This window comes from Mrakia frigida, assembly GCF_051309035.1.
Source record: "Mrakia frigida strain ATCC 22029 unplaced genomic scaffold BDY24scaffold_9, whole genome shotgun sequence".
NCBI classification, from domain to species: Eukaryota; Fungi; Basidiomycota; class Tremellomycetes; order Cystofilobasidiales; family Mrakiaceae; genus Mrakia; species Mrakia frigida.
In genome coordinates this window covers 776,858-790,783 of record NW_027481272.1, presented here as the reverse complement: position 1 = coordinate 790,783, position 13,926 = coordinate 776,858, and the positions used below count along the sequence as shown (strand labels likewise).

Below are 13,926 nucleotides of genomic sequence, written 5' to 3'. Positions count from 1 at the left end.
CCCCATCATGTCTCAAAAACAGTAAGCAGATTTCGGGCCTTGAACTGTCCAAGTTCACGAGCCTGATTCCTATCTCTACTCCTACCTCACTTTCTAGATCCATCGAAATCCAGAACGGCGGCCTTCTCGACCTTCGAGTTCAGCCCTCCCTCCCTCCCCCCATCTCTCGCCTCCCCGTCGAGCTTCTGGACCTCATATTCGACAACATCCCGACGAAGAAGGATCTCTCGACTCTTCAACTCGTGTCCAGATCGCTTAAGCAGGTGAGTGAACAGCAGGAGGTTGAGCTTGCCCTCTCCTTTCGTCCGTCCGTTAACTGACGATCGACTCGACCCCTTCTCTGTCTTCTTCTCTCCTTCGAAGCTCACCACTCCGAAACTCTACCACACCTACAACATCACAACCGTCAAAGCTCTCCAACAGCTTTTCAACATGTCTCGGGATCTTATCATGGTCGCTGCGATCAAGTGAGCAAGCGGATCTCTTCCGATGGCGGCTCTTCTCCTTCCCTGATTGACCTTGCTTTTCTTCGCCGCCGTATGCAGATCCGTCCACGTCAAGATCCCTGCCTCAGAGCTCGAACTCGAAGACTTCGTCTCGTGGGCGAATCAGGATCTCTTCCAAAGCGCGTGGGCGGTGGCTCAATCCTCCCTCCTCGCAATCTCCCTCTCCCACCTCGTCAACCTCCAAACCCTCAGTATTCACGGTTCCCCAGCCTTTCACCTCACCTTTGGAATCCAAGTCGCCATCGCATCGCATCCTACCCTCAAAACCCTCCACTTCGATTCATGGGAACTCAAGCAGAACGACTTCCGACCCCTCCCAACTCGACGACCCGTCGGATCTCCTCCTCTCTTCATCCCCGCCATCTCCCTCTCCTCCCTCTTGCTCAAGCAGTACGACGACGACTTTGACAACTTTTTGGATACCGCCTCCGACGAGTTCCTCTTCGCCTTCTCGTCTTTCGTCGAGGCCTGCAACGTCCAAGTCGGGACTCTGAACCTTCGCGTTCTCAAGGACGACATCGACTTCTTCAACGCGTTCGTCCCTCCCTTCGACCAATATTCCGTCTCCCCCAATCTTCCCGGACTTCAAACGCTTCACTTCGAATGCACTGGGAGGTGGGACGATCCGGTGATGCCCCCGGAATGGCTCTCCTTCTTCCTCTCAGAACACCTCTCCCTCACTCGCCTCGAGTTCTCCCTCCCCTCCGACAACGACGAGCCAACGGTGCTCCAAGTACCGCTCGAGGAGCTTGGGCGCGTCAGAGGTTTGGAGATGTTTGGTCAGAGGAACGGAGTGGCCGACTTTTTGGGAAGGGAGAGGCTTTCGGAGCTTGCGATGGACGTCGCGTGGGTTGGTGGACGCGGTTGGACGGTTTCGGGGTTGATGGTGGAGAGTTCGGGCCTGGCACAGTACTCTGAGAGGGAGAATCGAGTAGAGATCACTTCTGCGCTCTTCGTTGCCATAAACGAGCTCTTCCCTCACCTCGAGCGTCTCGAGTTCGTGGGCGATTTCTTCGTCAAGGCCGACGTGAGTTGCATCTCGACGCGTGTCCTCTCTCAACTTCGCGGCTTCCTTCTGAAACTGATGATTACCTTCCCCTCCTTTCTCTCAGCTCCTCCTCAACCCTCAACCCATCGAGTTCCAAACCTACACCGACTTCCTCTCCTCCCTCCCGTCCTTCCCTCACCTCAAACATCTGTACCTCCCATGCTCTTCCCTCCTCCTTTTCGAACACAAGTTCTGCACCCACAACTTCAATCACATCGAACTCCAGTGGAACGACAAACCTCGGCCGCTACGATACGTCGAACTCAAATCCCGGGAGTCTCCCTGTCTCGTAGGAAAGCGAGCGGTCGACCGGATTCCAGGGAGGACGATGGACGCTTGGACTGCTTTGGCGAAGAGGATGGTGAAGCTGGAAAGCTTGTGGTGGGAGATGAGGGATTGGGACTACTTGCCGGGAGAGTCACTGGGAACAGGGGGGTTGAAGTGGAGGGTGGACAGGAAGTCGAAGGAGGGGCGTGTGAGGTTGGTGGACGATGGGTCGCTATACGAGAGCTTCGAAAGGTCGCATACGGGATTGGATCGACATTTGAGGAAGATACTCGGAGGTGACTTGGATCTGGAGGAGTAGGCTGGGAAGGGGAAGGGAAAGGGAGGGAAGTGCAGAGGGGAGGAGACGCGTCGTTTTCGTTTTGAACACTGGCTCGTTTTGCGTCCGCTTTCTTTCCTTAGCTCGCTTTCTTCTGTCGTAGATAAGACTCACTCACTTATCCTTAGCTTATGATGATTGAACGGAAAAGAGAAAGGCAGGAAGAAAAAGAAACAGCACAACGCAGCGACTCGCAAAACTCGACGCGCTGTCTTCCGCTCCGAGTCGACGAGAAGAAAGGCCCTTCCTAGAAAGAATCGAGCACCGTGTCGTTAATTACCACATATATAAGGCGTCCTTCGACTGAGAATCTACACGTGCACGTCTCTAGATCAAAGCTTCGCCTCCCTCCCCTTCGACGCGTCTCGCTCTCCGAACAAATCCACCAAGAAGTCCGTCAGCACCTCTCCCATTTCTACGGGTCGTTCCTGCACTACTAGATGTCCAGCACCCTCCACGATCACGTTTGAGGATTTGGTGGGCTTCAGTGCGAGAGGGACGTCGGATGTGGGAGGAGGTGGATCGGAAAGGAAGTGAGAGATTCGTTGATGGTCTGAATCGGGTCCGGATCTGATAGAACAGAGAGAGAGCAAGGAGACGGGTGCGTCAGTCCATACTCGGAATCTTCATCTCGAAATCTGAGAGATAACGAGCTCTAAACTCACAGCTGTCCGATCCCTGGGAACACCCACCTCACCTCCTTCCCACCCTTACCCACCTTCTCGCCTCCAAATTCCAACCGATCCCAGACTTCCCCCAACGGATATCCTTTCGTAAATATCAACGCTTCAGCCCATCGAGGGAACGCGAGCGTTGCTCGAAGGTCGGTGGGATCGGAAGGGTTGAGGAGGATGAAACCGTGCTGGATGTAGGAATCGAGTTGGGTTGGGTGGAAGGCTTGGAAGAAAGGAGACTTGAGGAGCGTGGGTTTGATGGAGGAGCTGTTAGAGAGGAGATGGAAGAGCGGTCGGTGGGAGTTCGAAGAAGGGAAGGGGTAGCGACGCGTTCGAACGTACAGAGAAGGCCAAACGTCAGGTCGTCCAACCGCACCTCTCGTTAGCCCACTGGGAGCTCCAGGTCTTGAGCCAGTTAGCTGGAAGTAAGCTGAGCGAGGATCGATGATCTGGAATGGAAATAGGAGGGGCTTTGCGAGTCAGACGCGTCTTGAGCGGAAAGAAAGAAGGGAAAGAAAGAAGAAAGAGAGTCACCATCGGGTCCACGACCATTAAACCTTCACCCAACGACTCTCCGCCTTTCCTCCCATGCTCCAACTCAGCCAGAAGGAACGACGTCCCCGAGAACGAGTGTCCAACGCTGACGATGCCTTCCCTCCTTGCTGCTTCGTCTCTCCGCTCGAGCACGTCGGGCAGAGAGGAGGAAGAAGGGACGAGAGGAAGGTAGTGAAGGATGAACGAGGTGAAATCTCGAGCGTGGTCGGTCCAGATGTACGTTGGTCCGTGAGAAGGGTGGGTGAGAGGGGTGGTGAGGAGCCTGGAGGAGGAAGCGAAACGAATCGAAGAAGACGAGGTGAGCTTCGGAGGGAGGACTGAAAGGATAGCGAGTCGAGCGAAACTAAAGCGCACCAGATCTCGACGACTTCGAAAGGGAGAGAAGAGGACTCGGAAGCGAGCAGGGAGGTAGCTGTTCGAAGAGGGAAGTGCCAGTCCTGGGAAAAGGGACGACGAAGGGCAGAATCGGAGGGAAGGAAAGAAGAGGTGAGCTCGAGCTCAAGAAAGGAGGAGACCGAAAGCTGCTCTCTCACCTCTACTGGTAGTCCGTTCGCGTGGCCCTACGGACAACAAAGAAGACGTGAAAGATGAGTGCATGTTCTTCCCAAAAAAAGAGATCAAAAACTAACGAAAAACTCACCAAAATCAACGTCACCTCCTTCTTCTTTTCTCCTCCCTTCAAGTTCCTCCTCTCCTTCACGAACCTCTCCACGACCTGCTCCAGCCTCACCCCCACTCTCTCTCCTTCCTGCACCAACCTCGCCTTCCCATCTTCGTTCGCACTAGTCAACTCGTCAATCTCTTTATTCACCCTCTTCATCCTCTCTGCTCGACTCTCCCCGGACGAGATCGGATCGACCGGTTTCCAGATCTCGCTCGCTGGTTTCGATGCTGGAGGGGAAGTAGAATCGTAGAACGTTCGAGGGTAAGCGGAGGGGAGGAAGTGGGTTGTATGCGTGTAACCTGGTATAGGAGAGATGTCGGGGACGGGAGGGAGAGGGAGGGAGAGCGAAGAAGAGCGAGGAGGAGGAGGGAGGAACGAGAGGAGAGGGAGTCGAGGGATCACACGTTCTGTTGGAGGAGAAGAAGAAGAGGAAGGATTCGGTGCTGCTGCTGGTGGGAAGGAGCGTCTAGTAGACATGCTTCGATAGAGGAGTCGTGGTGGTTCGGAGAGAGGAAGACGACGACGAGAGGTCATGGTCGTTTGGGTCAACAGGGTCAGCCCTCCCTCCGGTCTTTTCCTTGCCGTCCTTGCTTGACGTCGAAAATATTACGAAGTTGGGGTTTGATTCCGACAAGCTCATGCTGATGGTGAACTTTCTGAGAAGAACGAAGGAGTCAGAGAGCTGAGTTCCCAATCTCGCGACGATAGAGGGACAGAAAGATCAAAGATCACTCGCGTCGCGTCTTTCTTTCTCGAAATCTGCTCTACATACCGCAAACAAACTCGTAAAGATCGTAAACCACATCCCCTCAACGCCTTCTAGGACATCACCGCCAACAAGAAGCAAAGGAAGGCAGGAATGTCCGCCAGAACCGTCCGAGAGGCATGGACTTCCAGCCAGGCTTGCGTGTTGGAACGAGCGTGTTTCGGAGGACCTTTGAGGATGGTTTTGATGATTTGGGCGACCTGTAATGTAAACGAAGTTTGGAGTTAGCTTATGTACGGGTTTCGAACAAGGGAGGAGCAAACGGAGGAGGGACGAGGCAGGAAGGAAGGAGGAGGTGGTTGAGCTCGAGCTCGCTCCTTCCTCCCTTCAACAGCCCTCGCTCTTTCTCCCTCCTCTCTGGACGAACCAGACCTTCAAAACCCTCTCAGCACGTGGAGCAGAGTGACTCACCTTAGGTCCAAACCCGAAATGTCCCAAAGCGAAACAGCTTCCAACGAGGTACCACCCTCTCGCTCTGCCTCCTCCTCTGCTCCTCATCATCGACCCTCTGATCCCTCCTCCTACACTCAGGGCTCCCAGACCAACCACCACTCCCAACCCGGGGATCCAGAACCCTTCCCACCACTTCTGAATCGCTCGAGGTTGGAAGACTTCCTCCTTCTCTCCTCCTGAACCTCCTCCTCTCGCCTTTGAAGACGAGTACGCCGTCGAGTTGTCGCCTACCAGAGGTCGAATGGCGAGGAACTCGGCTGCTGAGAAGGTGAGCTGAGCTGTAGAGGCGAGGAGAGGGAGGAGAAGGGCGAGTTGGGTTGGAGAGGAAGGTTGGGAGGTGAGGAGTTGGATGGGTTGGGTGAGGGAGGAGCGGATGGAGTGGACAGTGGAGCCGATGAGCTGGTCCAGGAAGGAGTTTTGGACAGTTTGAGATTGAGACGTCATCAGGAGGGAGAGGGGGAGGAGGTAGTTTGATATGGTGGAGGGAGGAGGGAGGGGAGGGAAGGAGATGCGAGATGCGAGATGTTTAGGTGAGAGTTCGAGGAGAGAAGGGGCGACGAGGCTGAAGAGCTTGTTGGGGGGTAATTTCGGAGGCAGATTTGTTTTGAGCCAACATCGAGTGGAGAAGATTTGCGCGCGAACCTCCCTGTCACGCTTTTCTATCGATGTTATCGATGCAAGAAAAGCGGAAGCAGATCTGGCGACGGACATCTCCTACGGGTCGATCTTGCTCTCTTCCGTCTCCCCTCAAACTCCCACCTCGTCTCAGCTCCTCGAAAGCATGTCCACCTTCCCTCAACCCTTCATTTCAACGTGCTCTCACTGGCAGGCAACAGTGAGTCCTTCTCCGTTTTCTACCTCGGATTTGAGCCAACTGAGAGGAAGAAAGAGAGGACAAAAGTCGAGCTCACACGGGCGTTCCTTCCTTCTTGCTCGCTCGCTCGCAGAACAAAGGGCCTTCCTCCCTCTACCTCATCAACAAGGACACTCCTCTGCCTAAAGAAGCCGACATTGTGATTGTTGGAGGAGGGATGATGGGGTGCGCGCTGGCCTACTTCTTGACGAGACCGGGAGGAGAAGGGGAGGGGAAGAAGGTCGTTCTGCTTGAGGCGAAGGATATAGCTAGTGGTGCTAGTGAGTTGGAGATATCTGCCTCACGATAGTCTTTACTGATGTTGTGATCCTTTTGGTTTCTTAGCTGGTAGAAACGGTGGACAGTGAGTTCTTCCTTTCGCCCTCGAACTGTCGTCGCAGGAGATCGCCGACGCCGACGAGAGAAGAGCTCACTTTTCTTCCTCTCCCGTCTTTCAGCGTGGGACCTGCTACCTACAAGTCGTTCCATGGTCTTCAAGCTCCTCTTCCAACAGGAGCTGGAGTTTCTCGAGACGAAGCCGCCAGAATCATCCAGGCGGAGCGAGACAACCTCGAGATCATCTCGGAGATCATCGAGAAGGAGGGGATCGCTGAGACTGTAGATTTCTGGAGAGGTCATCTTTGCGAGAGTAAGTACTTCCTCTCCTTTCCTCTGAAGCAGCGTGACGGGAGAGGAAGATACCTCACTGACCGCTTCGTTCGAAACTTGTCGTCGAGCAGCTCACTCGGTGAAGGACAAGCTCCAGAAGAGGAAGGAGATGTACGAGGATTGGCTGAGTGCTAGGAGGGATTTGGGACTTAAGGGGAACGGAGATACGAGCTTCATCGCTGATGCTGACGAGGCAATCAAGGTGAGTTTCAAGTCGAACACGCTTTTGCGACGCGTCGTCGTCTGAACTGACTCTCTCGATCTTCTTCCAGGTCTCTCGTCATCAAGGGATCGCCTCTTGCCATCTTCGACCAGCTGGAAGTGTTCACTCGTACGTCTTTCTCCCTTTTCCCTCTAAGTTCACCTCGAAGAAACCTGACCTTCGTCGCGTTTCGTTTAGCCACAAACTCTGTACCGCTCTTGCGACTCTTGCCCTCGCCTCAACAACTTCCGACTTCTCCATCCACTCCTGGACTCCCATCTCTTCATTCTCTCAAACTCCCTCCTCTTCCTCCTTCCTCAGCGAGAAATTCAAACCCAAGACCTGGACGATCAAAACCTCAAAGGGAGAAATCGTCGCTGGTCGACTCGTTCTCGCTACCAACGCTCACACGAAGAACTTCTTCCCTGAGAGCGAAGCCATTCAATCACAGTGAACTACCTTTGTTTCCTCGATTGAACTCCAGAATCGAAGAGAGCTGACCCTCCGCGTTAAATCGTTCTCTCGTCTTCAGCATCCGACCTCGACTCGCTCAGTGCGCTCTCATCACTCCTCCTCCTTCGTACTCTGGAGCTCAGTCCCTCAAGCACACATACAACATGACGGGAGGATACTATCTGGTCCAGTCTCGATTGAGCGGTGGGATCATTCTTGGAGGAGGATGGGACGACCTCGTGAGAGATGGGAGAGCGAAGGACGAGGAGAGGGAGACGGTAAATGATAGTCAGGTTGGAGAGGAGTGGACCAAACGTGAGTCGATGGTGTCTGGAGATTGGGAGGAAGGCGAAGAGGATGAAGCGAAGTCGAGTCAGATTTCGAACTGACGCGTCCCGACTTCCCTTCTTTTCCTTTGCTTCCTCCAGTTCTCGCCGACTACTGCAAGACCAACTTCGTCAACTGGGGAGAGGAAGGTTACGGAGAAGGTCTCACTCGAGTCTGGACCGGGATCCTCACCTCCGTCAAGGATTATCTCCCTCTCGTCGGAGAGGTTCCCTCGTCGCCAGGTCTCTTCGTTTCCGCTGGGTGAGCTCTCTTCCGCATCAGTCTTCATCTTCTTCCCCAGACTTACTGGCCATTTATTTCCTTCTCGTTTCTCGACTTTGTAGCTTCGAAGGGCATGGAATGGTTCGTGTCTCCGCCCTCTGCCCTCTCTCTCTCCCTCAACCTGACCTTTCTCCTGCTCCCCGCCAGTCTCGAATCTTCTCCTGTGCCCGTGCCCTCTCCCAAACCCTCCAAACCGGATCATGGGACGACTCCCTCCTCCCTCGCTCCTTCGAGATCACCGCCGAACGCCTCGAACGCGTCCAAGAGGCTGAGCGGAAGGCGGAGAGGGAAGGGCTGGAGGAGGTGATGATTAGCGCTGTTGGAGAGGACGGGGAGGAGAGGATAAGGGTTTATGCGAAGAAGAAGCTCGACGGGAGTGTGGGCGTAGTTGGTGGTGCGGAGAAGGGAGAGAAGGGAGAGACGATGGGGAGAGCGTCGAAGAGCATGTTGGGAAAGAAGGAAGAGGAGAAGGGTGGGTGGGGGTGTTTGATTTGCTGATTTGAGGGCGATCGTTGTATGAATTATACCTATAGATGCGATTCGAGCTTTCAAACTTTCTTCAACGATCAAAGACAGAGATCAAGTTAGAACGGCGACGCGTCGTCTTTCAGGCTCGTATCAGCGTTACGCTCTCGCTTGACTTTCCAGTTTGCTGCTGCGTTCAGCTCGTATCTTATAGTTCCTAGCGTCGGTGCTTCGTAGTATCCGAGATGCGAAGAACGAGGCCAAGATGGGCGAGGGAGGGAGGGAAGAAAAGGTTAAGTAACCTTGAAGTGCGAAGTCAGCTCGTGGAGAGATTTTTTCAGACTCGATCTCAGACGAGATGTGAGCAGACTGGAAGCGGTTTCTTAGAACGACTTCTGAGGGAGCATCAAAATGGCGAGGCATCAAAAAAATGCCAAACGAACTCTCGAGCTTCGAGCCGAGCTCATCCGATCTTCCCTTCCAACCATCAAGGCCCTTCCCTCCCGCTCCCACTCCCACTCTCTCAATCGAAACGAATCAACACACAATGTCTCGAGGGACGCTCCTCATCCCTGCTGGAGACTGGCAAACGGTCCTGTGAGTATATCTCCTCTGTGGTCCGTCCATCGCTCGCTTCTCTCGAAACATCCGAGCTCACCATCTTCCTCGTCCTTCCTTCCCTTCCCTCTCTTGTCCTTCTTCAGCCACACTCCCACCTCTCTTGTCCTGTACAACCCACCTTCCCATGCTCTTACGGTTCTTCCTCATCCTTTCCCTTCAGGTCCTTCCACGCCTCGAAGTCTACCCGAAGGAGGAGAATCAACGGATGGAGGAGAGACGACTCAAGACGACGAGGACGAAGTAGAAGAGAGCCTGTGTCCTTACTGCAAGAGACCTATGGCGGATGCAGAAGGAGGGATCAACATTGTGCGTAGAGTGAAAACTTTTCCTATCAGGCTTCTGAGGCAGCATACTCGAAGCTCAACCTTCCTCATCAGCTGACGCCCTCCATCTCCCTCCCTCCCACTGTCCCTTCCTCAGCCCTCCCCTTCGCCCTCCTCGTACCCTTACACCCAACCCACCGCCCGGTACTTCTCCATCTTATCCCAAGCCAACACTCCCGTCTCAACTCCTCGTCCGAGGAGAGCTTCTTCCTCTTCGAGAACCCTCTTTCGAAGCTCACCAGCGTCTTCAGCTTTCGTGGACGAGTACGAATCGGACGAGCCCATCCCTTCTGCGGCTCCTTCTTCTTCGTCGGCGAGATTGAATGGGAACGGGAATGGAGGTGGGCGGAAGAGGAGGTCGAGGAGGGCTGAGAGAGTCGTCGAGGAGGAACTGGAGGAGGAGGAGGGAGGGTTGGGTCAGAACGGAGCAGATGGGTATTACGAACGCTTCTTCAAGGAGGAAGGAAGGCTGGGGATGGGTGCTCAGGGGACGGTGTTTCTTTGGTCAGTCCCGAAGTATATCTGGTTGTGAGGCTGGAAGATTGGGGTTTGAAGAATCGCGTCGCAGGGTTGAGCTCGAGCTCACATCGCTTTTCTTTTCCTCTTCCCTTCTGTGTTTTGCTTAACTTCAGTCAGCACCTCCTCGACAATCAACCCCTAGGATTGTACGCTGTCAAGAAGGTCGCTGTTGGAGAGTCGCACGATTATCTAATCAAGTTCGTACTGAATCCCGCTCTGACTTCCTCGTCGACGCGCTTTCCTCCCTTGTCTCTTTCCCACCAGCTGACCTCTGCACTTCCCCGCTTGGCTTGGCCTATTAGAGTACTACGAGAAGTTCAGCTTCTCCAAACCTTACGGCACGAGAACATCGGTACGTTTTTCTCGAGCTCGTTTCAAAGACGACGCGTCTTCCTTCGGTCTCGCTGTTTACCTCGTCCGCCTCGAACTAACGTTTCTCGTCTTCTTCAAACGGTTCCGAAAGTCACCTACCATCACGCCTGGATCGAAAGAACAAGGTTCTCGAGGTTCGTTCTCCTCCTTCTTCCTCGTCGACGACGCGTCCACTCCCTCTCGTCCGCCGACTTCTCGACGTTCCTTCAAATCTGACACCTTCGCTCCTGCTCTCTCCTCATCAACTTTTTACAGCTTCGGTCCCAAAGTCCAAGCTCTCCAGTGCGTCCTTCTTCTCTCCTCTTTCCCTCTGCCTTCCCTCCTCTCTCTCTCTCTCTCTCATCAAGCTGACCTCCCCCCGTTCTTTTCCCCTGCTCCAGCATCCTAATGCAGTTTGCCTCCTCTGGCTCTCTCGAAGATTTCATCCTCACCCGAACCCTCCCTTCTCCTACCACCGGCGACGCTCCTCTCGACGCGTTCCATCTTGCTGAGCTCTCTCCCGAGGAGGCGAAGGCTGCTATCCGAGCGAGGAGAAGCTCAAAGGGTGTGGTGGCGGGTGGTGGGAAGAGCGGTGGGATGTTCGGGACTGGGAAGAACGGAGGAGGAGGGGGTGAGAGGAGGGCGGTGAGGTTGCTCGGGAGGGAGGAGGTGGAGGGTGTGTTTGGAGGGATTGTGAAGGGGTTGGGATATCTGGTGAGTTTCGTCTCTTCAGTAGTTTTTGCCAGTTCTGTCCTCTAAAACCAACCCTCGACCTTGTCGAGATTCGTTTCACGTCGCGTCCGAAACCTGACTCGTTCGTCTCGTTTCGTCACAGCACGACCACGGCATCCTTCACCTTGATCTCAAATGCTCCAACGTCCTCCTGCATCAAGAGGAAGGAGATCTGATCCCTCGAGCTCTCATCTCGGATTTCGGGACGTCGAGAGCGGTCGTTTATGGGGGTGGAAGGGAGGGGAGGTCGGGGAACACGGTTCGTTTTCGTTTCGCCTGTTCCTTCTTCCCCGTGAAGACTCGGCTGATCCATGTTCGGGTTTGTTTTGTCACAGGGAACGATGGAGTACTGTGCTCCTGAGAGCTTGATGGTTGATCGGGAGGGACGGTTGATGGAACTGGGGAGGGAAGGGGATCTTTGGTCGCTCGGTTCGTTGCGGTCTCGCTTTCCTTCGTTTGAAGACGACGAAGCTGACGTAAAGTTGGTCGGTTTCCAACTGAATCAGGTATGGTGCTCTACAAGCTCCTCTTCTTCAAGCTTCCCTACTCGCAGATCGAGGACTTCGATTGTGAGTTTTGAAGACGCGTCCTTCTTTCTTTCTTTCTTCGCTGACCCCCCTCTCTCCCTCGCTTCATGCGCAGTACTCGCATCGGATATCAAAGCTTATCCAGGGTACGTCTCCTCTCCGAATCACATCTATCATTCCCGTCGACCTAAACTGACGCGTCCGAGCTTCCTCCCTTCCTCGACCTCCCAGCTTCCACCCCACCCCAGCTCTCATCGCCTCCTTCCAACGGCGAGGTCTGCCTCGAGAACTCCTTCACATCCTCAGTGGTCTCCTCAACGTCGATCCGAGGAAACGACCGTCGTGCGAACAGGTTTTGACGATCTTGCAGTCGGGGATGAAAGTGGGTCTCCATCACGTCCTTTCCGTTGTCTCGAGCGAGCTGACCTGTCGACTCTTCTTTCTCCGTTCAAATCTCAGGACGACGCCTTCCACTTCCCAGAATACTACGACGAACCCGACACCGAACCCGATCCCTCGAAACGACTCGCTCCCTTCGTCCCTCATCCTTTCGGTCCTCTTCAGCAGCAGGAACCTCCCAACCTAGCAACGGGCATCTTTAGGGAGCAAGAAGAGGAAGATGGTGGGTTTGGATTGAGGAGTCTGAGTAGGACAGCGAGTGAAGGGAGTTTCGATAGTGTGAGGACGGAGGTGAGTCTTTCCGGACGCGTCCTTCCCTTGCTCCCCTCACTCGAACTGATCCTCGGTTTCGTTGTTTTCAGACTCCCGCTCAACCCCTCTCTCCTCTCGTCCCTTTCACCAACCTCCCACCCTTACCCATCCCAACTCGCCCTCTCCTCGCGCCCTCCAAATCTCGAATCCTCCTCCCACCACCTTACCGACGCCCTCCCCACCCTCTCGTTCTCCTCCTGCTCCGACACCTCCCTTCCCTCCTCGTCCTGGCGAAGTTCCTTTCGCTTTACGTGTTCTTGCCGAGAGCTCCCAGCTTGGGGCTGCAGGTTGCGGTGCTGGCGCTCGCGCTGGCGGGGAGAGGACGAGGCGAGAGGGGAGGAAGAGGAAGAGGATGCGATTGGGATTGGGAGACGATGGGGTTGGGGATTGGGCATTTGGTGTTGATGGTTGCGTTCGGTGAATATGGGTTTGGCGAAAGGTGGGGGTTGGGGTGGGGGAGGCAGTAGCAAGGTGAGAGAGGGAGGGAGGGAGGGACAGGCGAGATCAGGACGCCGTCGATTTGCGTTTGCGTTTCTATTTACTCGAGGACTTGGACTTTTACGATCTCATGAGACTGCTACTTACCTTCAGTTTGGACTTGATGGGAAGCCTGATCGGTAGGGTGAAACCAGAACGTTCAAGAAACGAGCCAACGATTGAACGAAGAGCTCGACGCGTCGTCGTCTTTTCCTTCCGACGACCTCAAGAGGATCCTTCCTTTTCGAAGACCTCACGCGTTGAGAAAGAGTGAAACGTGTATATTCGATTAGTTCGATAATTGAGAGCGAGCGAAACCAGTAGGAGAGAGGGATGACCGAGCGTGTTAGTGTTCGTCGTCGTCGAAGTCAAACCTCCAACCAAAGCTTCCTCCTCCCGCTCCCGCTCCCAAACTTCCAGCTCCTCCTCCCCTCCACGCGTTAGCAGCTCCGTATTGGCCATTCCAAGTGCCCCCAGCGGGAGGGTTATCGAAGAAATCATATCCTCGATGGTAGAAGTAGGAATTAGGTCGGGGAGTTTTGTACGAAGACGGGTGAAAGACGAGCTGTTGAGCTGTTGTGAAGCGGACGGGAGGGAGGAAATCAGGCTTCCTCCGCCTGCAAAGGGTTTCACTGGGGAAGATACAGTGGACTGACGATTATGATGGTACTGCTGTGGATGACCTGAGATTCAGAAAGGGAGAGAACAAAGTCAGAACGCGAGCTCGAACGAAGGAACGGAAGAGGCAGGAGGGGACGGGAAGCCAGAGAGGAGCTCGAGGAGCGACAACGGGTTGGACTCTTCGAGGAAAGGAACCGAACCTGGCGTGAGGTTGGCTGAGGATCCGAGGTGGTTCCTGAGAGAACAGAGCACGAGAGGAAGGGAGGAATGAGGAATAGTGAGCTTTTCGCTTGGTCAACAAAGGAGGAAGAAGAAAGAGAAAGGAAGGCCTACGAACCCGTTCTGACGCGGAGTATCCTCGGCCGAGTTGTTCATTCGATAAGATACGGGAAGGGAAGAGTTGAAGAGAGGGAGAAAGTGAGGTTCAAGAAAGGGAGGGAAGGGACGTAGTGGGAGCTGGAAGGAGAAGAAGGGAGGGAAGTGAAATTCAGAAAAGAAAATCAAAGCGAGGGTCAGGCCGATT

General features: G+C 54.4%; 6 protein-coding genes across 6 annotated transcripts; 3 read left to right on the top strand and 3 right to left on the bottom strand.

Moving 5' to 3' along the window:
* Positions 1-7: 7 nt before the first annotated feature.
* Positions 8-2,303, top strand: BDY24DRAFT_384082 (F-box protein; the record flags this gene model as incomplete). Its single annotated transcript, XM_076639762.1, has 5 exons — positions 8-21; positions 98-263; positions 364-467; positions 546-1,533; positions 1,619-2,303. The coding sequence occupies 5 exons, from the start codon at positions 8-10 to the stop codon at positions 2,138-2,140; spliced, it is 1,794 nt and encodes a 597-aa protein (XP_076498374.1). The 3' UTR covers positions 2,141-2,303.
* Positions 2,304-2,425: 122 nt separating this feature from the next.
* BDY24DRAFT_384080 (uncharacterized protein) lies at positions 2,426-3,763 on the bottom strand. Its single transcript, XM_076639761.1, has 4 exons — positions 3,367-3,763; positions 3,175-3,281; positions 2,824-3,099; positions 2,426-2,728 (listed from the first exon to the last, which is right to left on the bottom strand). Exons 1-4 carry the CDS (start codon positions 3,382-3,384, stop codon positions 2,491-2,493), a joined length of 639 nt encoding a protein of 212 aa, XP_076498373.1. The 5' UTR covers positions 3,385-3,763; the 3' UTR covers positions 2,426-2,490.
* Positions 3,764-3,815: 52 nt separating this feature from the next.
* BDY24DRAFT_286796 (uncharacterized protein) lies at positions 3,816-4,916 on the bottom strand. Its single transcript, XM_076637006.1, has one exon. The coding sequence runs from the start codon at positions 4,583-4,585 to the stop codon at positions 3,923-3,925; it is 663 nt and encodes a 220-aa protein (XP_076498372.1). The 5' UTR covers positions 4,586-4,916; the 3' UTR covers positions 3,816-3,922.
* Positions 4,865-6,208, bottom strand: BDY24DRAFT_286825 (uncharacterized protein). Its single transcript, XM_076637007.1, has one exon. The coding sequence runs from the start codon at positions 5,979-5,981 to the stop codon at positions 5,145-5,147; it is 837 nt and encodes a 278-aa protein (XP_076498371.1). The 5' UTR covers positions 5,982-6,208; the 3' UTR covers positions 4,865-5,144.
* On the top strand, positions 6,024-8,640 carry BDY24DRAFT_384072 (NAD(P)/FAD-dependent oxidoreductase). The gene is made up of 11 exons (XM_076639760.1): positions 6,024-6,105; positions 6,218-6,404; positions 6,469-6,487; positions 6,582-6,772; positions 6,864-6,994; positions 7,065-7,123; positions 7,193-7,444; positions 7,527-7,762; positions 7,876-8,035; positions 8,119-8,137; positions 8,204-8,640. Exons 1-11 carry the CDS (start codon positions 6,052-6,054, stop codon positions 8,552-8,554), a joined length of 1,659 nt encoding a protein of 552 aa, XP_076498370.1. The 5' UTR covers positions 6,024-6,051; the 3' UTR covers positions 8,555-8,640.
* Positions 8,641-8,998: 358 nt separating this feature from the next.
* On the top strand, positions 8,999-12,787 carry IKS1 (protein kinase IKS1). Its single transcript, XM_076639759.1, has 15 exons — positions 8,999-9,118; positions 9,226-9,448; positions 9,563-9,969; positions 10,098-10,181; positions 10,287-10,336; positions 10,448-10,490; positions 10,612-10,638; positions 10,737-11,049; positions 11,171-11,326; positions 11,403-11,496; positions 11,574-11,636; positions 11,710-11,740; positions 11,826-11,976; positions 12,054-12,284; positions 12,356-12,787. The coding sequence occupies exons 1-15, from the start codon at positions 9,069-9,071 to the stop codon at positions 12,770-12,772; spliced, it is 2,340 nt and encodes a 779-aa protein (XP_076498369.1). The 5' UTR covers positions 8,999-9,068; the 3' UTR covers positions 12,773-12,787.
* Positions 12,788-13,926: the final 1,139 nt, after the last annotated feature.